We start from the raw sequence: 25,903 nt of genomic DNA, 5'->3' as shown, positions 1-25,903 counted from the left end.
GTAAGCCGAGGGGGGAAATGCAGCAGCTACTGGAAAATTTCAAAAATTAAAATGGATGGAGTTTTTGGGTGCAGTAGGTGCTGGAAAAGGGGAGGGGGTGTTTTGGTTGTCTGTCTGCCCCTTCCCTGAGCTTGAGGACTGGTTTTTTTTTTACCCCACTTGGAATTCAGCCTGGATGAATATAGGGGATCTGCAGTGCTCCTATTAACCCCTTCCCGATGGAACAGGAGCAGATCCCCTATATTCAGTAGACCAGGCACTGTCAGACACAGGGATACCTAATGTGTTTGTGTGTCACAGTCATTTTCTACTTTTATATGTATTCTAGGGAAAGGAGAGATTTAGAGCTTTTATTTTTTTTATTTTTTTTTTAATCTTTTTTTTTTTTTTTTTTGCACTATTTTATGGGAGATTCTATACATTGATATTGTGGCTGGTCATAGACCCCCTCCCCCCTCCAAAATAAAAAAAAAATCTTTTTATTTTGCTGACTCGCGTATAAGCCGAGGGGGCTTTTTCAGTACAAAAACTGGGCTGAAAAATTTGGCTTATACTCGAGTATATACGGTAGTTCTGCTATAGATGATATCGGTGAAACTAATAATATTAAGAAATGAGAAAGGAAATTTATATTTTTTCATATATCTGTCCATTTTTCCATTAAAAAAAAAAATTGTATTTGTAACCATATTAAAGCAACAATAGCACAAGTATACTTTATTACCACTATAGATGGGGCAACATCACAACACCTAGTACAGACAGCATGGAATGATGATGTATGTAAATATAAAGATATATATGAATTTATTGAGAGTTCTTACATCTACTAAGGCTGCATGTGGACGAGCTGCCAAAATCCATGGCCCATTCTGGAGTTCGCCATTTCCCATCCCTTACAGTTGCCCAGCCCCTCCAACTCATGATGGACGCCACCACCATTCTCCTGAGACGTGACTTATAAGTCTTACATCCATTGTCTAAGGCTGTATCAGGACGAGCAGCTGACCTTCAAGTCCTTGGCCCAATCTGGAGTTCTTCGGGAGTATCCGGCCAGTTCGGCCATCTTTTGCATTTGAAAAGGTCGCTGTAATACTTTCTGCAGTAGGTGAACCTAAGTGAATACAGTAATAATATCAAACCTTACAATATTACACCAAAAGTAGAAGTTTATTGGGGAAAACTGTACAACTGAACCACCTCCAGCCTGGATACAAGATGAGATACAGTTGGACGTGGAGGTATACAGGTTCTGTGGCACATTTACCTACAGACTGGATCCCCAGCAGAACCTGGATTTGTTGCTAAAGACAATATGGTTTCAGTCCATAGCAGCTCATGTTTCTTTTTACACAACACCACTGCAAACAAAGACAACAAGGACTGGTTGTCAATGGCAGGACATGCAGTGACATCAAATTTCCTTCTGCCTGGAAATAGTTGTGGCAGAGACAGTGGTGTGCAATGAAGGCGCCCCCTACATCTGGATGATAGACAAGGACACTGGGAGATGATCATGCTTGTCGGCAGATCAAACAATCCTCTGTACTGGTGGTCTGTCCAGGCCATCTGGAGCCAGTACACCATGTGTGTATTCCCTCACGTAATCCTGCCCCCAACACCTCCTAAAAGCAAAGTCAGAACAGCCTATTCATTGAAATGACCATCCGGCTTCTATCAGTCCAACGATGCGCCCGCCAAAGTCTGTCAACTGGGCAAAATATATTCAAGTGTATCATAGAGTCATGTCTAGCTGCAAAGAATCTCTATCCAAGAGGTAAACTAACCTAAAGTAGACCCCGAGAACCTTGTTACACGGTAGTGGTAAGAGCCAAACCACACCTGTCTTCATTTGGGTGTGTTGTTTTTTTGTCAATGGGTGTATATTGATGAATCCTTAGGATGGGTTATCAATATTTGAGTGGGGGAATAAGAGACACGGACACCAACGATCAGATGGTTATGCAGTCTCTTCCCTGAATACCAAGCGCTGCACCAGAGGAGAGGAATCAATAGACAGATTTTGTCTAGATCTGGCATACAAGTCATGGTTCACCAACTAACCTCTGAGAAGTCATTCTTCTCTGCCTTGCGCACCGCAGATTCCGCCATCCAGTTCCGTAGTATATATCTAGGGTTGGTAGCTGGAAAGCAACCATGAGCATTGTTACTTACACTACAGGGTTTGATGGGGTCGTTACAGAAAACCTGTATCCACATGACCTATTAGGACAGGGGTTCTCAAACTGCGGCCCGCCAAGCACTTCTGTCTGGCCCCGCCGACAACGCCGGCAGGCGTACATTTATAATGAAGTTCCTGGGGAGCTCGGGCCAGGCCATGGAGCGCACTTCACTTTACCTATTGGAGGGCACCGCTCCCAATGTCTGTGCGACCTGCTCTGCCTCCGGCCCACTGTTTAAAAAGTTTGAGGACCCCTGTATTAGAGTATATGCAAAGAGTAGTTGGGGGTCCTTCACATGTGACCCCCCTGATTGACAAGAGGTTCAGCGACAGGATCTGCAGTGATCATATGATCGCCAGTCAGAGCAACCCCTTTGATACTACCGCAAGGATTACGGATCTTACTTTTCATCCGTTGTCTTCTTTTAGACTCAGAGTCATCTGGGTTACTAAGTACAATGAAAAAGATATAAAATATTATTAAGATTCATGTAAAAATTATATATATATTGCAGAATAAGGAGTTCCTGCAGACATCAATAGACACCCCTCCAGTAATTCCGGTGCAGTTGTAATTTTTTCTCTAGCCCCTACAGTTCCTGAGCAATCTTTACATTCATTTCAGCACAATTGTGCTCTTTACTATCAGTTGAGCGGGTCCTGTCAGTCTGACTCCACCCACTTGACAGTATACTTGTGCTGAAATTAAAAGCATTGATTGCTCCGAAATGGTAGGGGCCAGAGAAAAAAATGCAACAGTTCTAGAATCAGTGGAGCGGCACCTATCGAGGGATGCAATGAACTGGAATAGGTGGTGGTGGTGAAGGATCCTCTATCTATTTAGAGTGTGGTGTGGCAGATTCTCCTTAGATACATCCAGTACTAGACGGTCATGTTATTTGTTGCAGTAGTGAGTGTGTACTGGTACAGATAGTTCTACTCTACACAGCCTGTACTGTTACAGTAGCAGCTTCCATTACCTCATTATTCATGTTCTTGTATATTTGCTCAGGTTGTGCCATAAACATAAAAATATACACGTCTTCCAAGAACACTTGTGTTATCTTACTGGATCTCTACATGAGCAAAGCTCAATAAAATGGATGGTGTGTATTGCTTCTGATGGCTGTAGCTACTGGATGCTAGAGCGGTGCGAGGCATCTGGAAGCACTCGGAGATGTTGGGTTCTGGCTCAGTCACACCCCATTAACTTAATAACAATACAGATGTTAAAAGTCATTTAAACACCATCAATTTGTGATCAGTAATCAGGACATGAAATTCGTTTATATATACATGCACGTCCATCCATCTATATACTCCACCAATGGAAGGAGAAGGATCCTGGTAGTGTTATCAGAACAAAGCTCCGTGTGCAGCAGTGTACAGAAGGCAACAGCCAATAAGGATACCCTTTAAAGGGGTCTTGGGGGCTAAAAATATTGATGATCTATACTTAGGATAGGTCATCAATATCAGATGTATGGGGGTCTGACACCCGGACACCCCGGCAATCAGCTGTTCACAGAAGCAGCCAGTGCATACCCAGAGAATGAGGCTTTAAGCAGACAGCTGTGTTCATTGTGTAGTGACTAGGCCGGGTTACTGCAGATCATCTACTGGAGCTCAGCTGCATGACTTGGTTCAGCCACTGCACAGAGAGCACAGCTGTCTGCATCCTGCTCCATTCACTGTCAATGCTGCTCCTATGAACTGGTGATCGCTGGGGGGGTGGGTTTCATCTGTCCTAAGAAAAGTTCATCGATATCTTTATTCCGGAAACCCCCTTTAACTTTACTGAGGGATCATTGTGTCTTACATGGGCTTAAGCCCATGATAATAGAGGTTTTCCAGGATATTGGTACTGATGACCAATACCTAGGTCAGGATAAGATCAATCAGGGTCAGACACCCAGCACCCCCACCAATCAGCTGATATCAAGAGTTGCAGCCACCAAAACTAACCCTAGCTATTGTGCGAGAAGAAGACAGTGCCACACAATGTGTAGTAGTCTTTTTTATTAAAGGAGTTGCCCCATTATGGAGAATTATCCCCTATCTACAGTACAGGGAACAACTGTCTGATCGCTAGGGGCCCGATTGCCAGGTCCCCCAGTGATCAGGAGGACGGGGACCAAAAGTTCCCCCAAGGCCTTCTTGTGAATGGAGTGCCAGTGCACTTGCAAACACGCTGGCACTCCATTCACAAGGAGTCCTTGGGGATATTTTCGATCATACGTTCTCCTGATCACTGGGGTGATCTGGTGATCCCATTGATTGGACAATTATATACTGTCCTATGGATCAGATATATATAATGTCCATAATGGGATAATGGGACAACCCCTTTAAGTTAGGAGGAACTGAGATGCAGTAACTCATCGCAGCCACAACACACTGTATGGAGCTGTATGCTTATGGGTTTGTACACTGTCCTAGTTATGGCTGTCATGGATCCCATTATCAGCTAATCTGTTGGGTGTCCAAAGATCTGATATTGATGACCTATCCTAAGGATAGGTCATCAATGTAGACGTCATCCACCAAGCTCAACCACACCTTGGTGTTCTTATTCTCCACACACTTTGGTACACTTTGCTCCCATGATGTCAAAGAGTATGGCCAGGAGCATTACCAAGAAGCAAATGGAGGAGAAGGTGCAAGTAGCTAGCAGATAGCAACAGCATGGGATTATACAGATGTTCTGGACAATGTGGTCCATCTACAATGTCTCCCAGAGGGTCTGCTAATAAAAGCCTTCCACGTGGGAAGAGCAGACAGGACAATGGAGCCAACCCAACCAAAGAGAGAGAAATTAATGCCTAGCATCCAGGAAGTGTACTGAAACCCTGACTGATAGATCCAACTATGGGTCAGGACTAGGGTTGAGCTGATCCTGACTTTTCAGGATCGATTTTAAAATCCAATTTCCGATCATTTTTCATTCGAACCCGATCTCGATCCCAATTCCGATCCCAATGCAAGTCAATGGGATTTTTTAATTAATCGGAGATCGGATTTTAAAAGCAATCCTATTCACTATACAGCATGGAATCTAACAATTGTTAGAATCCAGGCTGTGTAGTGAATCACTAAGTAGCCAGAGGATTTTTTTTTAAACCTCTGGCTACTTAGTCCCCACTGATGTCCACTTACCTGCAGAGATGGCTGCTCCACTGCTTCTCCTTCTTCTTGTCCTAGCTGCCGCTCCAGCTGCAGTCTTCTTCTCCCTTCGCTGCCCCCTCCCTGCCAGGTTAGGAGAGTGTGGGCGGGTACTGGGAGGGGAGACGTCACGTCTCCCCGCCCTGTACCCACCCACACTCTCCTAACCTGGCAGGGAGGGGGCAGCAAGGCGAAGAAGACTGCAGCTGGAGCGGCAGCGAGGCGAACAGCAGTGGAGCAGCCATCTCTGGAGGTAAGTAGCTACTAGAGATGCTACTTTAGTCTCCCATTAGAATGAATGGAGGCAGCCGGCGCGCAGGGGGGTTAAGGCTGTGTGCCGGCTGCTTCCATTCATTCCTATGGAACCGCAGCGGAGCCTTCACACTGAGTATATGCTATATACTCAGTGTGAAGGCATTGTGGGAAATACTACCGATCTCGATCCCACCTAAAAAGATCGTGTTCGGAATTCCGATCGCGATCGTGAAATTTTCTCGATCGCCGATCGGAATCCGATTTTTTCCAAACACGATCGCTCAACCCTAGTCAGGACCTGATGCTTGTGAAAGCAGAATCTATATGGCTCTCATAGCTTCATATGACACTTACCAATATAGGTTATATGACATAACTTTACCTCTGTAATCTCTGCAGGTAGGCTGGGACCCAGGCTGGGAAATCCTTGTGTTGGCTTATATCATGAAGCTCCCAGTAGTCCTTAAACATTGACCAAAAATCATAAAAACAGCAGATGACATCATTCCTGACCAATAATAGTAAATCTGTAATACCAGCGGGAAGTCCTGACTGCAGGATGTAGCCTTGTAGTGGACATCGTTTTCATACAGATACATAAGGTGTATTAAAGGGGTTATCTGGGATTTAAAGTGGTTCTCCCATTTCAAAAACCCATTTTATATGCTGTAATCCAGAGATTAGGATCCACATCTCTTGGCTGGAGCGAGTGGAGGTTACAAGGACCATCTCTTTCTGTAGGGGACTAGTCCTGTCCTCCATTTCATAGACAATACAATAAAGCCAGTCTGTCACCAACCAAACCCTGGGTTACCTGAATCCAACATCTTTTCCCCTTGTGAATGGCTACTTCAAGATTTCGCTGTTTCTATAAATTTGCAAACGAGCTCTTTGGAGCAACAAGAATATTGCCATTGCCCCAAAGAGGTAAGTGACAACACCCTCCTTCTCCAAAGAGATCATCTGCAAACATAATGTAATACTGAATTTTTCCTGCGGAGGCGCTGCAGACAAATTAAACACTTGCTGCTAAATTTGCTCACAGATTACAGTTGATTGCTGGTGGTCATTGTGATCAGCCTCTAACAAGTAAGTATTGACCAAAAGCAGACAACCCCTTTAAATATCGATGGCCGACTAGAATAGGCTATGTATATTAGATTGGCAAGGGTGGATATGAGTAATATTGTGGGGACTGATCTGCAATGTCACAACCTTAGGTTATGTAAACTAAGAAGGAACCCCCACCGATAAAGTTAGGTCATCAATGGTTAATTCCCTTTAAGCCAGCAGATACCTCAGGAATGGTGAGATCTTTTATCTGGCGCTCCGTTATCTCGCTCAGATGACGAAATGACATTGTAAAATCAGCCCTTGTGTCTTCCATCATCTGTAAGAGAAGAAAACAAAAGTCCAATATGACAGGCGATTTTATCTGAAAAGCCCCGTCACATCCTGGATATCACTTACATTAAGAAAGGTCACAATCAAAGTCAAGTCTTCTTCCCTTGTACCTAAAAATCCCAGTTTGGCCCTAAAGAGCTCTGTAAATCTGGAATCAAGGAGAAAAAGCATGAAAGGGATTTGTATAGGAGTTAAAGAGGAGTTTAGAAAAACATGGCTACTTTTTCCCAAAAAAAACAGCGCCACTCCTCTCCACAGGCTGTGTGTGGTATTGCAGCTCAATGTCATTGACTTCAGAGGAGCTAGGCTAGAATACCAAACACAAAACCATGAACAGACGTGGCACTGGTTTTGGACAACCCCTTCGATGGTTATGGGTGACATACCTCTGGTAATAGAAATTTGGAAATTCTGCGAGAATTTTTGAAGCTCTGAAATAAAATGACATCAGTTACTAGACTTTGAACATCAGGTGGCGCTATACTATGTATGTAAATGGTTAAATATAAAATGGGTTTATACGGTGCTAGATTTTAATAAACTTAATATTCTTTATTACGGCGCCCTTGAAAGCGCCATGGACAAGACTTTAGTCAGAAAATGGAACAGATGGCAGGCGAATGCTCTCAAAAAATAGATGGATCAAACAGTATGGGTAGGAATTTGTATAAGGACAATAGAAATGAATGGCTCCATATGTTATCCATTATTTTATAATGACAGCACATGGACCAACACTACGATGGTGTGCACAGGGCCAAAAGTGGTTGTCTGGTTTAGGCTAAGTTCATATCTGCGCCGGAGCCTCCATTGGAGAATTTGCTGCAGAAAAAAACAAAAAATTCTGTATGAAAATGGAGGGACCCATTATAGTCAATGGGGTCTGCTGATGTCCGGGTGTAACCTTAGTTTTAGTGTTCCAGCTCTCCGTCATTATGGAACCGAACAAAGGAGAACCCGGCGCAGATGGGAACCTAGCCGAGTGCACATGTCTGGGCCACAAGAAAATGGCCACTTACACCTGCTTACTATGTAAGCAGCCATTTTCTTGTGGCCTGGGCATGCGCAGTCAGGAGATTGAAACCCAGGTCGGAAGAAGACACAGGGAGAGGATGTTCCAGAAGCAGATGGAGGCGCCACTGAAGAGTTCTATCACAGCATTGGGGACACCCCTAGTGCTGTTTGAGCGCTGGGGACCGCCCCCAGTGCTGCAAGAGAACTCATTTGCATAGAAAGAAAACATGGATTTCTACCGAACGGCGTCGTGGCGAACACATCTAAAGGTAGGAGAAGAATAGCCTTTCTTAAAGCTATTCCTAAGTGTTAGTCAGAAAAAAAGGGTATCCAATGATAGGATCCCTTTAACCCAATCATCCCATCATAAGCCAGAGCAGAGAACAGCTACCAAAAAAGTCTCTTCTACTGGCAGACCCAACAAGTCCATTCATTACAATGGGAACTTGTGTAATGCTTTCTTTCCCCTGTGGGGGTGCTGTAGGTTAAATGAACACATGCAGCTGGATAATCCTACAGATTGCAGTGGGATTGCAACAAAACTAATAAAAAATAGGTTGTCCAAAGTGGATGATAAGCCTCATGGAGCATTCCTTGGGCTACCGTCTACAGTATTAGGCCTCACATGTACACACATTAGGCTTCCAGTGGGCTGTCATGCTGTTTTTGGAATAGGGTCGGTCTCCCTTTGTAAAAATAAGCACCTAATTCCATCTGTCAATGGTCATTTATCAACACAACATGGTTTAGTCCGGCCTGATCCTCTTAGGGATCAAAGGGGCAGAAGAACACACGCACACCGGTCAGCGACAGTCTGCACTGCCACCATACCAGTATCCCGGGGTCCTAGGGGTAGACAGGTTCGGGCAGCGGGGGGGCCGACTCACATGTGTTTTTGTCTGTTGTCCATCAGGGGGTTTAGAGCGACAAGCAGCTTGTTCAGATTATACATTCCTACGTTGGCCTGGTTTCCGATCCTGTACCTCCCTTCATCGTCAGATGTGTTTGGAACGTAATCTATTTAAAGAAAACACATTGCAAATTACCAAAAGACCCGAAAAAGGGGGAATTAAAATAAATAGTAATTGCAGCCGTTCGACAATAGACTTATTTCTGGCTCAATAGCTAGAGGAGAAGCTTAGAAGGACCCCAAACCCGTCCCATCCGCAACGCTGCCAGCTATGGGGTATTTATTTTCGCAGCAGAGGCTACAGATTTCCAGATGCTTCTCTCCGCCATCCTCCTCCTCCCAGACACAAATTGTAAAGCAATTGATTGTTAGTGGTACATAATAAACCTCCCGTGTTATGTTAACCAGAGTAATCTGTGGAAGTTGCGGCAAGAACATAATGCTCATCTATCATCCCCAACATTTGTTTTCTTTGGAAAATATGTTAAATCCTTCCGTGCTAGGGGCAAGGTATCCAGAATGTGTTTGTGCTCCGCACAGAAGGTTAGAGGGATTGTTACAAACAAGGCTTTGGAACGTGCAGAGTGTTTTCCTATGGGGAAGGGGAGGTTTCGTGTATTGTAAAGGCATAGATACAAAATGAAGTTACGACTAGGGTTGAGCCGATCTTGACTTTTCAGGATCGATTTTAAAATCCGATTTCCGATCATTTTTCATTCGAACCCGATTTCGATCCCAATTCCGATCCCAATGCAAGTCAATGGGATTTTTTAATTAATCGGAGATCGGATTTTAAAAGCAATCCTATTCACTATTCAGCATGGACTCTAACAATTGTTAGAATCCACGTTGTGTAGTGAATCACTAAAGTAACCAGAGGAATTTTTTTTAATCCTCTGGCTACTTAGTCCCCCCTGGTGTCCACTTACCTCCAGAGATGGCTGGCCCGGTGCCCGGTGCCTTCTTCTTTGCTTCGCTGCCGCTCCACGCTGCTCCCTGCCCCCTCCCTGCCAGGTTAGGAGAGTGTGGGCGGGTACTGGTAGGGGAGACGTCACGTCTCCCCGCCCTGTACCCGCCCACACTCTCCTAAGGCACAAGCCCCGCCTATCTAGCGCTTTAAACACTAACCTGGGAGGCGGGGCAGCGAGGCAATAAGAAGGAGGGCACCGGAGCAGCCATCTCTAGAGGTAAGTAGCTGCTACAGATGTTAGTTTAGCCTCCCATTCCAATGAATGGAGGCAGCCGGCGCGCAGGGGGTTAAGGCTGTGTGCTGGCTGCTTCCATTCATTCCTATGGAACTGCAGCAGAGCCTTCACACTGAGTATACAGCGTATATTCAGTGTGAAGGCTAAGCAAAGCATTGTAGGAAAAAATCACCGATCTCAATCCCACATAAAAAGATCGTATTCGGAATTCCGATGGCGATCGTGAAATTTTCTCGATCGCCGATCTAAATCCGATCTTTTCCGAACACGATCGCTCAACCCTAGTTACGACATACTGTACCATAAGGATTATACAATACCTTTCTAATGATTGATGGGATCCATGTTGTGAGGCTGACTCAGTCCTGTGCCCCTCTCTGTGGATTCACTGGATTGTTACACATTCTACTTTCAACTTAAGGCCGTGTTAACACATAGGAATTTGACGCTGATTTTCAAGTGGAATTTGACGCTGAATTTGGTGAATAGCGCCGCTGTATTTTGCCTTCATTGGGCAGGGCCAAATTCCACATTCCACAAGTGTAGTTTAACAAATTCCATGTCCAATTCTGCGCCAAAGGAAGAGGTGTGTTTCCCACCTACCATTCATTGTATTAGGAGTTATCAGGAGGAATCCGCCTGAAGAATGAGCATTATGCTTATTTCCCTGTCGTCCCACCAGCAGCACAATACGGGGTATTTTCTGCCCCTGTGTGCTGGTAGGACAGGTGGAATTTTTAATTAGCCCATTGCAATTCACATGGCTGGGCCCTATAAGAGGGCATCGAGACCCCCAAACCCGTGTGTTTTTTCTGTCCTGTGTCCTCTGTCCTCCCTAGGCGTCAGCTCCAGGGCTTACCTGGTCCTGGTCCAACTCCACATTGATCTTTCACTTTGATAACCTATCCATAGGGGCAGAAAGTCCAGAGAGGAAAGCTCTACAGACTTTCTGTGAAAAACATGACAGTCTTTTCTGCAACATTTTTTTTTTTTGGTGTGGCTCGTTCTGTGGGGCTCAGCCTTAGGTTGGTTGAAGACGACCGTGCTGCAACCGGCCTGCCATGAATTAAAAGCACGGGCTACACACGTGGGTGTCCCCGTGTGCTGCCCGTGCACGAGCCGTACTTCTGCGGCCCCTTTCATTAAAAGAATAGGAGCCATGGAAGCAATGGCCGCAAAATAAGACAGGAATAGAACATGTCCTATCTGATACGGACTGGTCTGTCGGCCCACACACGGGGCTGTGAAAATCAGAGTCGTGTATACAGGCCCAAAGGAAGGAATGGGTCAGTGTGCTATCCATGAAATACACGGATAGCACACTGACCCACACCACAGTCGCCTGTAAAGGGGTTTTAACGTCGGACCAACGTCTAAGGGATTCCTCAGTATCACCCAACACAGGGATTTGAACTTTGCTGCAAGGAGCTCCCGGGTCATTATAGCAAACAGCTGATGTGAGCTAAGTACATAGAGCGGTAGACAGGCAGAATAAGTGGCCAGACGGTGAAGGGGTTGAGACAGGCGGAGTTCGGTCACATTTTTAGTCAGACACAGAACAAGGCTGACAGAAGCCAAGAATATGAGATGAAATAAACCAGCCAGATCGGTAAGAGTAAAATCAAGAACAAACACTTTGGCAAACTGCAGGAACCAAGGTAATCTTACTGCTGAGGTACAGGAAGGTGGGAGAAGAGCATGCGTCTGGGTAGGGAAAAGGCACATTGATGTAAGCATGTTGTAGGCAACGGAGGACCCATGGAAGGTGGAAGTTGAACCTGAAGTTCATGAAGGAAAGTCCAAGATGACGTCCAAGGTGGCACCTCCGTAGTAGGTGGCAGAGGGCACTGGGCGGCAGCACCAAGGTTAGTGGAAATGACATCAAAATTGGTACAGATACAGGGTACAGAGGTAGGGGAGAGTGCTATGGTGTGTACACATGTATATGTGGTTTAGGGCAGTATAAAGTCAATATATCTAATATCAATTCTGCTAGTCATGTACCGCAGAGCAGCATAATATTCCAAGGTATACATCGTGTACCCTACTACAATACAGAACAAGGACAGATAATCTGTACCAACAAGCGGAGGAAACTCACCAGCATCGTAACTCTCCATGAAACCAAAGGGCCCAAAATCTATAGTGATGGACAGGAGGCTGAAGTTATCTGTATTGCACACACCTGCAGTAAGAGAAGACGGGGAGATGTATGTTACTGCCATTATTGCTAAGTAATTCTTATAGATGGTACATAGGAGTGGGTGACCCATTAGTCGGTCTCATCTGAGATTGTTGAAGTTACTAGGGTGTCACTGTCATCGAGCAGAGGGTTTTGGGGCTCTGACCTTGAATGAATGTCCAAATTTTATATTTTATTTATTTATCTGGACATGGACTGATGACATCACACATATACGTCACTGGTTCCATACTAGCAACCACTGAGACAAATCACTGGTCACATGAGCCTCGGGACTTTCTGAAAGGGCACCATCTTCATATAACACCTTCCTTGCTACAATTCTTGGACATCCCCTTTAACCGATCTGAGTCATGCCATTGCCAGGCAGTGGAAAAGGGGCGTCTGTGCCCAATTTCTCCTAATAATCCTCAGTATTGTTTTGTCCCATTACGGCCTACCTGTCCCCATACTCTTGGCTTCCTACGAAATTGGCCGCCATGTACACTTCAGATTAGACTACGTGTCCGATTGGGGACAGGGAACGATACCAATCTCTGTACAACACTGCTAAATATGTTGGTGCTATGTAAGCGCAGAGAAATGAATGAATAAGTAAATGACAATGATAACCATTGCTCCTCTGTGTATAGAAATCGGTGACAAGTGCTGCAGCTACATGAGAGCAGAGATAAGGAGATGGAAGGAAGGTCACAGTGCTTCAGTCTCACAAGGCCATAGCGAGCAGCGTGTCAGACAAGATAACACAGATCAGAGACGTGCGCTGTGACCAGAGGACAACTTCACAGCCGCAATCACAGATACTCGCTATCCGCAGGAGGAATGACGTGACACAGTATGAGGTTACACGGCCTGAATACTCTACAGCACTTGTTACTTGGTATGGCAGATTATAGCCAGAAAGTAACAGAAAATAGCGACTTTCTGGTCACTAAAAATGAAGTATATCATGGACACTCCCTATTTTGGGCCTTTAGGACGAAGCCGGTTTCCCAATTTAGCCAAATGTGTCCTATAGAACTAGCCATGTTTTTTTTATTAATCTTGATGCCGCAGTTGTTATTGACTATGATATCTAAGGGATGACATCTGGGTTTAGAGATGACAACTACCGCCGATGGCATGTCCGCAGATGATTGTGTATTTATGGGGTTTATATCCATAGAATATTCCAGAAATGCCTGATAGATGTGGACCCCATCCCTGGGTTTCTGACCTCATTATTAGGGTTGAGCTGATCTTGAGATTTCCAATCATTTTCCAGCCGATCGCGATCGTGAAATTTTCTTGATCGCCGATTGGGATCTGATCTTTCCCAATCCCGATCGCTCAACCCTAGTCAATGCTTCTCTATGGGAAAAGTCACTTTTAGGGTTGATCCGATCTTGAGATTTCAAAATCCGATTTCCGATCATTTTCCAGCCGATCCTGATCGTGAAATCTGCTCAATCGCAGATCGGGAACCGATCTTTCCCGATCCCGATCGCTCAACCCTTCTCATTGTGTGTGTGTGCCCTCCTTCACTTACAGGCACGAACAGGGCCTTGTTGTTGAGATAGATGCATCTATCAGGAGCCTGCATCTATCCTATGGCTATAGCCACAAATGCCAAGATGGGGCTATCCCTTTAAGGAACTTTGTCTTAAAGGAGTTGTCCAGGATATAGGATTTCTTTTTATAAATGAAGAACTGTATGGGGCCACTTCCAGCACAGATACTATAAACAATATGGGGCCAGAAGCAAATGACTCCGAGCTCCGTCTAGTGCCCAGGTATTGATATTGCAGCTGGGGCTGAGCTGCAAAACCGATGCTCAGCCACTACACAGGGCCTGGAGCTATGTACTTCTGGTCCCATGTTGTGTGTAGTATGGGTGTCTTAAGCGGCCATGCAAAGTTGCTCAGTGCAGGGGCCGCCTGTCATAACCCCACAATCCAGATATTTACAACCTGTCCTAAAGATAGTCCATAAAATCCTATAACCTGGACAATCCTTTGAAGCATATTGGAATCTTAATACATTTAAGTATCAACTTACCATGTGCAAATCCTACAGCCATCCACCGTGCAATCATATCTGCCGTCTGAGACACTACTGTGTTGAAGAAAGTCTGCAATAAAAAGTCTTGATATATAACATGCAAAGCCCGACATTGCAGCCACCTATAGATTCCAGTTTCAGTTTCCCTGCTGATATTGGCAGCAATCTAATATATGGAAGTCACTAGACACTTCAGTCCTCAACCCTTGGGAAATAAGATATATACAGTAAGCTCTATAGAACTTTCTTTATAGGATGCTTTTGTCTTCAGAGACATAGTGCCAGTAGTGTCTACCAGGTATCAATAGGAAAAGAGTTGTCAGATCCGGCCAGTTTTGGTAGATCTTGATATAATACATATAGGGATGCTAGTCTAGATTTGCCGCCTGTCCTTGGTTGGAAATGAGAGCAGAGCTATCGGCATGCACTGCCCTATATAAAGGCAGGGTACTATGGTGCAGGGTACGCTGGCCTCCTATACCAAAGGCACAACAACATGAAGGTGCTTAGCCAGAATCCAGAGGACTCATAGCTATATGAGCTGGCCATTGTACTTGTATGTTTCCATTGGCCTCATAGACACTGAATGGAGCAGGAAGGTGTATACATGACCACCAATATACCATAGAGAAACCCCATATCTGTTATAGGAAGCAGTTAAACCAAAACAGGTCTCACCAAAAGTCTATTGGAATCTGTCGGGATGATAGCTGGAAAGTGTTGCGTAATGATAAAGTCAGCCAATTCCCTGTGACGGAGGAGAGCAACGGACATTAAATATCGGTAGTGTGAACCTTGTCTTATTGCAAAATAAAATGTTTTCCCAATACCCCCATTACCTTAACAAGAGAAATTCCCCGGATTTAGCCAAAATCTCTAGAGAACCAATACGAAACCAAGATTTGGCAACTCGCAATACCACTGCCCCTATATAGGAAGAAGGAAATATATAATAATAATAATAATGTTTCTAGTATATGGTAATGTTAATGACTATCTAGTATACAGTATATCCCTATCAAGTACTGTGTGACTGATAGAGATGAGCGAGTACTGTTCGGATCAGCCGATCCGAACAGCACGCTCCATAGAAATGAATCTTAGTCATCTCTAGTGACTGATTTAGTATATCTTCCCTATCTGCTTCCTATAACTTATAATGTTGTTTAGTATACGATTATACTTTACTATGGTTACTATCACTTAAAGGGGTCGGATTTTGTTCTAATAATGACTGTCTGATGATGTAGAATTAAAGTTATGACACTCACTTATACCATGTCTTGTTATGTCTGTCCTTTAGTTTTAGGATCTTTAACGGGTGTCATATGGGTAGCGGACACATGTAGATGACTGCAGTGGTAGTAATGAAGGTGCCCCATACTTGCCCATACATATACTGTTATTGCACAGGGGGGGACACTATGAAACGAGGGATCACCTAGAAACTATTTACATGTGTCCACTGGTTTACCATTGCTTGGCGCTAGTTCGGCACACAAATTGGACCATGTAAAAGTTTCCTTAGATTGATACTCTTAACATGCTCTAGGACAGTGATGGAGAACCTTATAGAGACCGAGAGCCCAAACTGTAACCCAAAACCCACTAATTTATCAGTGCCAACATGGCAATTTAACCTTAATACTGTGCGGATCCGCAATTGTGGAGAGTTACGGACGGTCTGTAATAATATCACTTGTCTGCTATAAAACAGATACTGTGTGATAAAAATAGCGCCCCCACACAGTACAATCTGCTCCACAGTGGTCGATAAACAGTACAATTTGCTCCACAGTGAGCCCCACACAGTGTAATCTGCTGCAAACTGGCCCCACACAGTATAATCTGTTCCACAGATGGGTGCCCACAGACAGGACTCTGAGTGACACGTCTGGCACACGTGCCATAGGTTCGCCATCATGGCTCTAGGATGTTAAAGGTTGATGCATCTCCTTCAAAGGGAGTTTGTCACCAGAACCAGCATATCAACCCCGTTCCACAGATAGTTAGGTTAGGGTCACCTGAAAATAACCATGTTTTCCCCTTGTGAATCGCTGTCTCCGTTGCCGAGATATCACTGATTTTGTGAAGCTCGTTGGAGCAACAAGGGCGTTACATTGCTCCAAAGAGGTCACTGGTACTGCTATTGCTCCAAAAAACTCATTTGTAAATGGTGACGGCGAGGAAATCACAAGAGGAAAACACTTAATAGGTGACCTTAACCTATCTATCTGGGGGGGGGGGCTGTGTTATTCTGCTGCATTCTGGTGACATTCCCTTTAAGTGATGGCGTATCCCAGCACTTACATTAGAGGGAGATCCTTACAAGATGACTTGAGCAGCATATATACTTCTCTGAGAATCCTATACGGTACATACCTCGTTCTTTCTTCACATTTCCATTGTAAAACTGGTCTCTCCAGACGGCATCATCGCTTACAACAAGGCTGTGTGATAGATTGCATCATGTTATATCCCACACATTAATGGAATATTTTTATTTTCACAGGGTGGCAATACATTTTATCTATCTAAGGGAGAGCTGTGGTGGACACTGAGGGGCAAAAGCCGGAAGCACCGCTTATAACTATAAAAGCAAAACCCTATCACCACTTCCTGCAATCCGTCTCAGTGTCTCTGCTGCCAGAGACAGACTTCACACGAGGACATGAGACACCTAGTAGTTGGCATTTTGGATCAATTGCTCAGCACAAAGATATTATTTTAGGAATACAACGTGATTTGCACTTTTGATGGGGATGACATTGGCCATTATAGGAGCACGTTAGAGGTAATAATAGTAAATTTTGATAAAGATTTGTTTCTGAAGACCAATTCACTATATCTCTCATACACACGTACCTGGCGGCTCTGCTGGTGGGAACACCCAGGTAGTGCATGGCCTCGCTGCACAGGAACTCTCTGACAGAGGAGCGCAGCACAGCTCTCCCATCTCCCCTCCTAGGACCACATAGCATAACTAATATTAGAACTGTTATATATATATATATATATATATATATATATATATCTATGGCACAATACAACTTATACAGGGCTTGTCACTAGGGCTGGGCGATTAATCGAAAAATAACCTAAAACGAACATCAACCCGGATAACCAACATGAATTTGTTCATGTCAGTTATTGCAGTTCAGTTATTACAATATTTGTTCCCCCTCCAGTTTTGTTTGGGGCCTGAAGAGCTATATAATAAGGCCAATAGGGGGTGATCAAACATAAAAACAGTGTTACTCACCTCTCCTGGGCTCCGATGTGGCTTCCTCTTCTCTTTTAGTCTTCTGACATCATTCCCCGCTAAGGAGCAAACACAAGCCTCAGCGCTCCCTGACATCAGGCAGAAGACCAGAAGAGAAGAGGGAGCCCCATCGGAGCCCAGGAGAGGTGAGTAAGGCCTGGTTCGGTAATGTGTTCGGGGAGTCCGCATTGACAAGCGGTGAGCAGTGAAAGCACATGGACCCTATAGACTGAAATGGGGTCCGTGTGCTTTCCATGCCTTGTCTGTATGATTCATGCAGACACGAAAGTAGATCGTGAGGTACTTTTCTGTCTGCATGTTCCGTGCGGACACTGTGTGAAAAAACACACGGACCCCATTATAATCGATGGGGTCCGTGTGCCTTCATAAACTCTCCACTTGCCAATGCATTCAGTATTCGGATTACCCAGCGCAGATGTAAACCAGGCCTAAGAAACTGTTCACGAATAGGAATTTGATGCCGATTTGGAAGCGAATTCCTCCCAGATTCTGTCTCCCATTATTTTCAAATGGAAGGAGAGATCACCACAGGATCCTGCTCAATCTTGCTGCGGATGTCGTGTCTGATTTACCCATGGATTCTGCGGCTCAAGACTCAAGATTCATCTGTATCTGTTCAGCAGTGGAAAGCCATGACAGATTGCTGATCCTCTTCATTTTCCGCTGTGTGAATGGCCCCTAACACTGTTTATTATGTTTGCTCGACCCCACAGTATAGCAGCAGTTTCAGAATCCTAGAAAAGCTGGGTGTGATAAGTGGTAGTTCATCTCTATTCCCTTCATTGAAGGTGAGCTGCAATACCAGAAACAACTCATGGACAGCTATGGCGCTGTTTTAAGAAGAAGGCAGCCATGTTTTTCTAATCCCGGGCAAGGCCTTTAACATCTCCAAGGCCTGTGTGACATAATATAAGACCCACATGAATGCATTGTGACCGGATTACCTAGAATAAGGAGTTTTTCCTGATCCTTTTAACTGCAGTTCCCATCGCTCGCCGAACCTGCCAGATTGATTTTACATATTAGAATTAAGAAATAATAGAGATAGAAAATAGACGAGTCAAACCTAAGACCACATCTTAAAGGGGCTGTATTGCCATATTGCCGCTTTATGAAGAGCAGGTGAATGATGTCACTTTCTGTTTACATTGTTTTATTCAATTCTCTGTACATGATTATGGAGTCGGCCATCTTGCCTGAGCGCCTCTACTGTTTAGCAGCATTTAGTGATTTGCTTTACGGCAGGGCTCAGCAACCTTCAGTGCTCCAGCTGTTGTGCAACTACAACTCCCATCATGAAATTTACTCTGCTGTTCTTGGAACTCCCATAGACGTGAATGGAGCATGCTGGGAGTTGTAGTGTGACAATAACGGGACTGCTGAAGGTTGCTGCCCCCTGCTTTACAGCATAGCCGTGGCTATGAGCAGCTATAGTCCAGAGACAACTCATTGAGGTCTATGGAGAGGTCTCTCGTCATGCTCTACGACGGCAGAAGAAGTAGATAAACACATAAACCAAAATTGCACATGTACCATGATTTGTGGTCCACCGAGTATCACCATGGAATACTAAACTTAAACCATATGGACTCAACCATCCTTAAAGGAGTCTTCCAACGCCATGGCAATGATGAACTGTCCTTAAGATTGCTCATCAATATCAGACCCGACACTTGGCACTCACTCTGATCTGATGATTGAAACGGCTACTTGGCTTTAGACCAGTGTCACAGCCTTTTCACTACACCATGCACAGCGCCATACATTGTATAGTGGCTGTTCGTGGTATTACAGCTCAGTCCCATTTATTTGAATGAGACTGAGCTGCAGAATGGCCAGATCATCACTAACACTAGGTTCACAATATCGCCGTGGTCTCCGTCGTTCAGGTCCATTGGGGACCACAAACCACTAAAACAACAGTGACCCATGTACACAGGCGGACCCCATTGACTATAATGGGGTCCGCCATTTAAAGGGGTGGAGAAAAAAGTCTCCGTCGTTCAGGTCTGGCGGGGGACATCATGCTCACACTAGCGCTGTTCTGGTCCGCCAGGAGACCCAAATGACGAAGAACTGGACTGCTAAAACAGTTTTTTGCAGGGAAATACGCTTTAATGCTATTGCACTTTGAAGTATCTAACTTTAGTATCCATATCTGAAGTTTTTCACCCTGCAGACATTGCTGACACATTGGAGCCGCGCTTCAGTAAAGTTTAATCAAGTCGCTACGGTTCTTGATATCGATTTCTTTTCTTTTTTTTATCACTTTAAAAGAAGACATTTTATTTGAAATTTCCCTAAATTATTTTTTGACAGGTTTACGGTCAGCAGATTCAGGAAATATTGATGTTTCTGATAGGATCGATAATGCTCCATTATTAAAAGCAATGACTAAGTTGTCTTATATCTCGTACACGAGCCTTGTGCGTATCAACAGGGAGACACCTGGTGGCCAAAGCAAAGATCGTCTCCGTTGTAGGCCAAGAACACAGCTGCGGGTTTTACTAGACAGATGTTATATTATCGTAACGCGTATTTTTAACCCTTTTACTACAGGATGTAGGTACTGTATTGGCCAGTGTGGTTGTGAAATGTTTGCTACTTTGCTATGCATCATATCTGCAAAGAGTCACAGGAGCATTTTAACACCAGTCTTCATATCCCTTGCACGGGCAGAGGGTGCACCTCCCCATAAATCAGGCACACTCTACACTGAAATCAACAGCAGAAATGGGGTGATGCAAAGCAAACCTGCAAAATTTTGCACTAAAACCCAATTTAGACCTCTGCCCCACACGGTGTAAATGTCTCAGTTTGCCCGCGGCGGAAGTACCGTGGAAAAAAATGTGATGTTTTGTGATGCTAACGAATCCCAGCCACATCCTATATAGTCTTGCAGCTTACCAATGAAGCTGAGCTGCAATACCAGACACAACCTATGGCCGGGTGTGGCACTGTGTAATATGTTGTACTTGATATTTTTCTAATTTATGTGATATATCATTATACTGTACATAGATTTATACAATACCTGTTGATATATGTGCCAATTAAATGCGCTCTGCCATCTCCCAGTTGGCCTGACCATACACCAAACTAAAGAGAAACAAGATCAATTTCCAAAAACTTACAATATAGATCAATGGCAAAAACTGACTACCATAAACTTTGCTCGGTAGTCACCTGGTGGCCTCCATATCGGTGCGCTAGGGGAGCAAATCCCGAGAGTGATTTACCCCCACTAACAAACTGGAGGAAATCCTCTGTGTCCGCAACAGAAATGTCTAGATCCAGCAGAGTGTCCAGTACGTCCTGGGGAGATAATAATAGGTGTTATCCAAAAGGGAACCTGTCAAGGGACTCGGGGCCACTAAACTGCCAGCATGCTATTATATACTGTATATAGGATTTAGGATCCAAAGCCAGTACAAATTACAGACACCCTTCACATGCAATGTATCATGTTATGACTCCAATGAGTCCTGGAATCTGCATGTTTGCATCAATACATGTGCCTGGAGAAGTTGCAGCCTCCTCCCTTAATAGCGCATGCACCCAATGTACTGTACATGCGCAGTGAAGCAAGGTGGGCGGATCTCAACTTCACTGGGTGCTAATGCAGAATTCTGGGCTCATTGGTGAATTATAATTAAATTTTCGTTGCATTGTGAGTCGGGTGGCTGTAATTTACGTAAGTTTTGGACCCTAAACCCCAATGGCGTCATCATTGCAAATAGTCGACAAGCTTGTTGTCAGACACTCCCTCTAGTCAGACACACTCCTAGCACTACAGCTTATGTCTTATAATGTAATAGTGATAGTACCTGGCAAATACTTCCCTAAATTCAAATCCATAGAGAATTATCTGAAAGAATGGGGAATATAAAGGAGATTACAGCTCTGAAGCCTGCAGGATTGTGAATGCAGCTCTGGATGATTGCGCAGACTGTAATTTACAAAGATGAATTCTCTTTATAAGTTGTAACATGGTGTATAGTGATAGTTATGTGGTTATTTACAACTATGTTATTGTGGCTTACCTCTGAGACTGCTACAAGACGTACATCAGAAGTGAAAGGAGTGGGGTAGACATAAGAGAAGATGCAATCCTTCACCTTTCTTACATAATTGATTCCAATTGAGTCGATCGGCAATTTGACTGAAATTAAAAAAATTTTTTTTTTAAAAAAGCAATAGCTATGCCTACAATAACCTTCCTAAGGGCTACATGAAGAGAGGTTTAGTTAAAAATCCCAATGATAGACTTCCTTTTAACTTACTAGCCCTTTAAATGGATTCTATCATTAAAATCGCATTGTTTCTCGACCACACGTAGGAATAGCCTTAAGAAAGGTTATTCTTCTGCTACCTTTAGACGTCTTCTACGTGCTGCTATTCGGTGGAAATCCTGGTTTTCATCTGTACGCAAATGAGTTCTCTTGCAGCACTGGGGGCGGACCCCAGCGCTCAAACAGCACTGGGGGCGTCCCCAATGCTGCGAGAGAACTCTCCAGCGCCGCCTCCATCTTCTTCAGAAACTGCCTTTCTGCACGTCTTCTTCCGTAGCTGGGTTCAAACTTCTAGGCCTCGGACAGAGCCGACTGCGCATGCCCACAGGCCACAAGAAAATGGCCATTTACATCAGCTTACTGTGTAAGCGGCCACAAGAAAATGGCCGCTTACTGTGTAAGTGACCATTTTTCTTGTGGCCGTGGGCATGCGCAGTCTGCTCTGCCCGAGGCCTATAAGTTTGAACCCAGCTCCGGAAGAAGACGCGCAGAGAGGCTGTTCCTGAAGAAGATGGAGGCGGCGCTGGAGAGTTCTCTCGCAGCATTGGGGACGCCCCCAGTGCTGTTTGAGCACTGGGGCCCGCCCTCAGTGCTGCAAGAGAACTAATTTACATACAGACAAAAAACAGGATTTCTACCGAACGGCAGAGCGGAGAAGACATCTAAAGGTAGGAGAAAAATAGCCTTTCTTAAGGCTATTCCTGTGTGTAATTGAGAAAAAAAAAAAAGTGATTTTAATGATAGGACCCCTTTAAGCCCAAATACAGACAGGGCGATCCAGACTGGAAAAGTTGGTCCATACATAGGCTACATTTCCCGATCCAATCCTACTGGACTGACTGGACTCCTTGCATCTTAGTGATCGATGATGCTGGGAGTCCCTGCCTCCTACTGGATCCGCTATCCACACTATATACAGTACTGTATAACTGTAAGAAGGGACTATCAGCATCAAAGATCACTAGACCAGACCAGATGGAGGAGGTATTTCACTCTCTTCCATCCATCGTGGGCTTCATGGGAACATACACTTAAGAAAACAATCAATGTCACCTAGATCATCGTCCAGTGATGGGCTCCATAACCGCAGAGAAGACGCCTTCCTTCGCTGGCCACAGGAGTCGCTGCTGTTTAGCGTATTAATGACATCTGTTCGCCTGACACTGCTGCTCGTTGTGCTCGGAGGGATGTTGTGTTTCCAGGTCAGGCCGTATAGTATATAGGATGTCCATATACAAACCAGACCAATGAGGCTGCTCCACATCATAGTGACCTACTCCCATTTATACCCTATAAGATGCTTTACAAACCATCTCTGGGACAGAAGGATCTCTATGTAGGGACATGGTCCTCATCTGTTGGAAAATACAAGAGATGATACATGTAAAGGAAAGATAAAAGAGGAAAGGAAACGTTATCTTCACTTTAGGGGAATTTACCAAAATTTTTACCACATAAGCTGGATAATTTGCCAAAATCCAGTTACCATTGACCTTAAAAGTAAGTTTAGTGGGGTCTGACACTGATGCTGAGATTGACGGGTGCCATGTTTCTAGGTTTAGTTAAGATGATGAGGCTGGCCACAGAGATTAAAGGTAGTGTCGTAAACCAAAGGTGTTGCTTCCAGTTACCCTAAAAAAAGCCAAAAAACTTGCTTCTATTCTTCTCTGTGGACTGAAGGCTCTCCATTCTCGACAGAAGAGGTCACAGAGGTTGGACCACCACCAAAATTATTCTTATGGTAAACCTAATGAAGAGTCATAAAAGTAAAAATAGGAAGATTCCTTTAAGGCCAAATTCTCTCAGCAAAAATTGGCCATGGAAGGAATATCATCATGGAAAAACAAGATTCTGGATTCCCTTATAATAATAATAATAATAAATTTTATTTATATAGCGCCAACATATTCCGCAGCACTGTACAATTTATAGGGTTCAGATACAGACAGATACAAAACAAAGAACGTCATTTCACACAATGGGACTGAGGGCCCTGCTCACAAGAGCTTACAATCTATGAGGTAGAGGGGGTGACACAAGAGGTAGCAGGGGCGGCATTGCTTATACAGTGTTCAGACAATTTTGTAATAGAGGTTGCAGCCATTACACAAACAAAGCTTTATGGGTCGTCACTAGTAGTGTCCTTTAACATGTGGATAGAGCATGGACAAATATGTTAGGCTGAAAAGGATTCAAGAAGGGTTTGCATTAGGAATTGTGATAGGCCTGTCTGAAAAAATGCATCTTTAGTTTGCGTTTGAAACTGTAGAAATTGGGAGTTAATCTGATTGTCCGGGGTAGAGCATTCCAGAGAAGTGGTGCAGCTCGGGAGAAGTCTTGTATACGTGTGAAGGGGAGAGGGCACTGATGGTGAGAGACAGAAGGTTATGATCAGAGATGGCAGTGACTGTGTTACCTATAGAGAATTACTGAGGAGGCACCACAATGACCCCAAGATTTACAGTCATTCACATCACAAGACCTAATGTCCTCATGTAGCCCCACTACAGGTGGCACAGCAGGTCCATATCTGCTATTGGTTACAGACTGTAGTATCCTATATTGGGAACCTGTCATCAGCTGTTACCTCTATGAACCATTTCCATCACGATATACAGTATATATTAGGAGAAGACCATTCTAAACTGGTAAATAATCTACAGTAGCCACATAACGAGGATTTATAAAAAAAAAAATCCCTGCATCATATGCAAGCTGGGTCTCAAGTATCTGCTGGGCGTTACCAAGTTGTCCAATCGTTCACTGATTTATGTAGATGACCTTACTGTATACCATCCCCAGTCCACTACAAAATCTCTGGTGTATGAGCTGTCATCAGTATTTGGTGTGACCTTTGCCCCTGGAGGAGGAGTCCTGGAAGTGATGATACGGCCCCAACAGATATAGCCCTGATCTCAACATTATCCAGTCCGTCTGGGATGACATAAAGAGACAGACGGATTGGAACAAGCAACATCCACAGAAGACCTTAGTTCTCCAAGATGGCGGCAGGAACAACCTCCCTGCTGAGATCTGCCAAAAACTGTCTGCAAGTACCGAGAAGAACTGATGGAAGGCAAAGGGCAAAGGTCACACGAAATATAAACATTTCTCTTTTCATTCACTTCATTTTGTTAACTAATAAAAAACAAACTATTAACCCTTCTATTTCTGAAAACATTCTTAGTTTGCATTATTGTTTCCATTGCCTCCTTAAAAGTTTTGCACAGTGCTGTAAAATCGTGGTAGGTGATAGGGACATATGGATCCCTCCGTATGTTGTAGAGGTCCTAATTAGATAATTAATTAACAGGCCTAGATGGACTGCAGCCATCTTTCTTTTAGGCCTGGAGAACTGATTAAAGACACAAGATGGTAGTGTATCAAAAGAGTTCTGATTTTATTATAAGAAAAAGGTATTTTAAATACATTACAGACAAAGAGCTGGCTTGGCTATTCTAATCAGTGCAACATGATTGGTTATAGAGATATAAGATAAGCCTGGCACATGACTATTGGCTGAGGCTCATTATAATCTGCATCTCATTATAGCTTTCCACACTGGGATGGACTTTCCCATGAAACAAAGAAGGATTCAAAATACTTATGTGTGAGCTAACATCCCAGACTGTCTATATGTATATATCATGGCAAAAGAGATAAGATGACACGTTCCATAGACTCTGTGTCTATACACACACTAAGTGACCTTCATATATCATAAAATATGACAGAGTGCCCAGATACCATAAGATTAATACTTTTGTTGGTTATGTGTCCATACATCATGTAAAGGAGGTAAGAGATATACAAAGTCAGCTGCATCTTCTCAAAATGAGGCCCTTGAGAGATAAGGATTAGCAACCTCTGCATTAACGTTCATTATCACATTCCTTAAAGTCTAACAAGGGGCCTCCTTGACTTAAGCAGAAAAATACATACTTATACAGTTT

The 25,903-nt window shown here is 44.0% G+C and overlaps 1 protein-coding gene across 1 annotated transcript; it reads right to left on the bottom strand.

Moving 5' to 3' along the window:
- Positions 1 to 897: 897 nt before the first annotated feature.
- LOC142199929 (protein nucleotidyltransferase YdiU-like) lies at positions 898 to 23,286 on the bottom strand. The gene is made up of 19 exons (XM_075269860.1): positions 23,004 to 23,286; positions 21,702 to 21,820; positions 20,845 to 20,973; positions 20,693 to 20,757; positions 18,603 to 18,659; positions 17,241 to 17,339; positions 16,758 to 16,825; positions 15,215 to 15,302; positions 15,054 to 15,123; positions 14,373 to 14,445; positions 12,234 to 12,317; positions 8,905 to 9,034; positions 7,390 to 7,434; positions 7,070 to 7,151; positions 6,897 to 6,989; positions 5,982 to 6,061; positions 2,588 to 2,631; positions 2,065 to 2,144; positions 898 to 1,114 (listed from the first exon to the last, which is right to left on the bottom strand). The coding sequence occupies exons 1-19, from the start codon at positions 23,215 to 23,217 to the stop codon at positions 992 to 994; spliced, it is 1,743 nt and encodes a 580-aa protein (XP_075125961.1). The 5' UTR covers positions 23,218 to 23,286; the 3' UTR covers positions 898 to 991.
- Between the last annotated feature and the right edge of the window lie 2,617 nt (positions 23,287 to 25,903).

This window comes from Leptodactylus fuscus, chromosome 4, assembly GCF_031893055.1.
Source record: "Leptodactylus fuscus isolate aLepFus1 chromosome 4, aLepFus1.hap2, whole genome shotgun sequence".
Lineage (NCBI taxonomy): Eukaryota > Metazoa > Chordata > Amphibia > Anura > Leptodactylidae > Leptodactylus > Leptodactylus fuscus.
The sequence above is the reverse complement of the archived record's forward strand: the minus strand, read 5'-3'. Positions and strand labels throughout refer to the sequence as shown.

Excerpts from the sequence above, each read along its gene's own strand:
- LOC142199929 (XM_075269860.1), bottom strand. The coding sequence starts at position 23,217 with ATGATGTGGAGCAGCCTCATTGGTCTGGTTTGTATATGGACATCCTAT. Across the intron at positions 12,318-14,372 it reads GGCTGTAGGATTTGCACATG|GTGTGTGCAATACAGATAAC; the intron begins GTAAGTTGATAC and ends CTCTTACTGCAG. Across the intron at positions 6,990-7,069 it reads TGATTGTGACCTTTCTTAAT|ATGATGGAAGACACAAGGGC; the intron begins GTAAGTGATATC and ends CTTCTCTTACAG.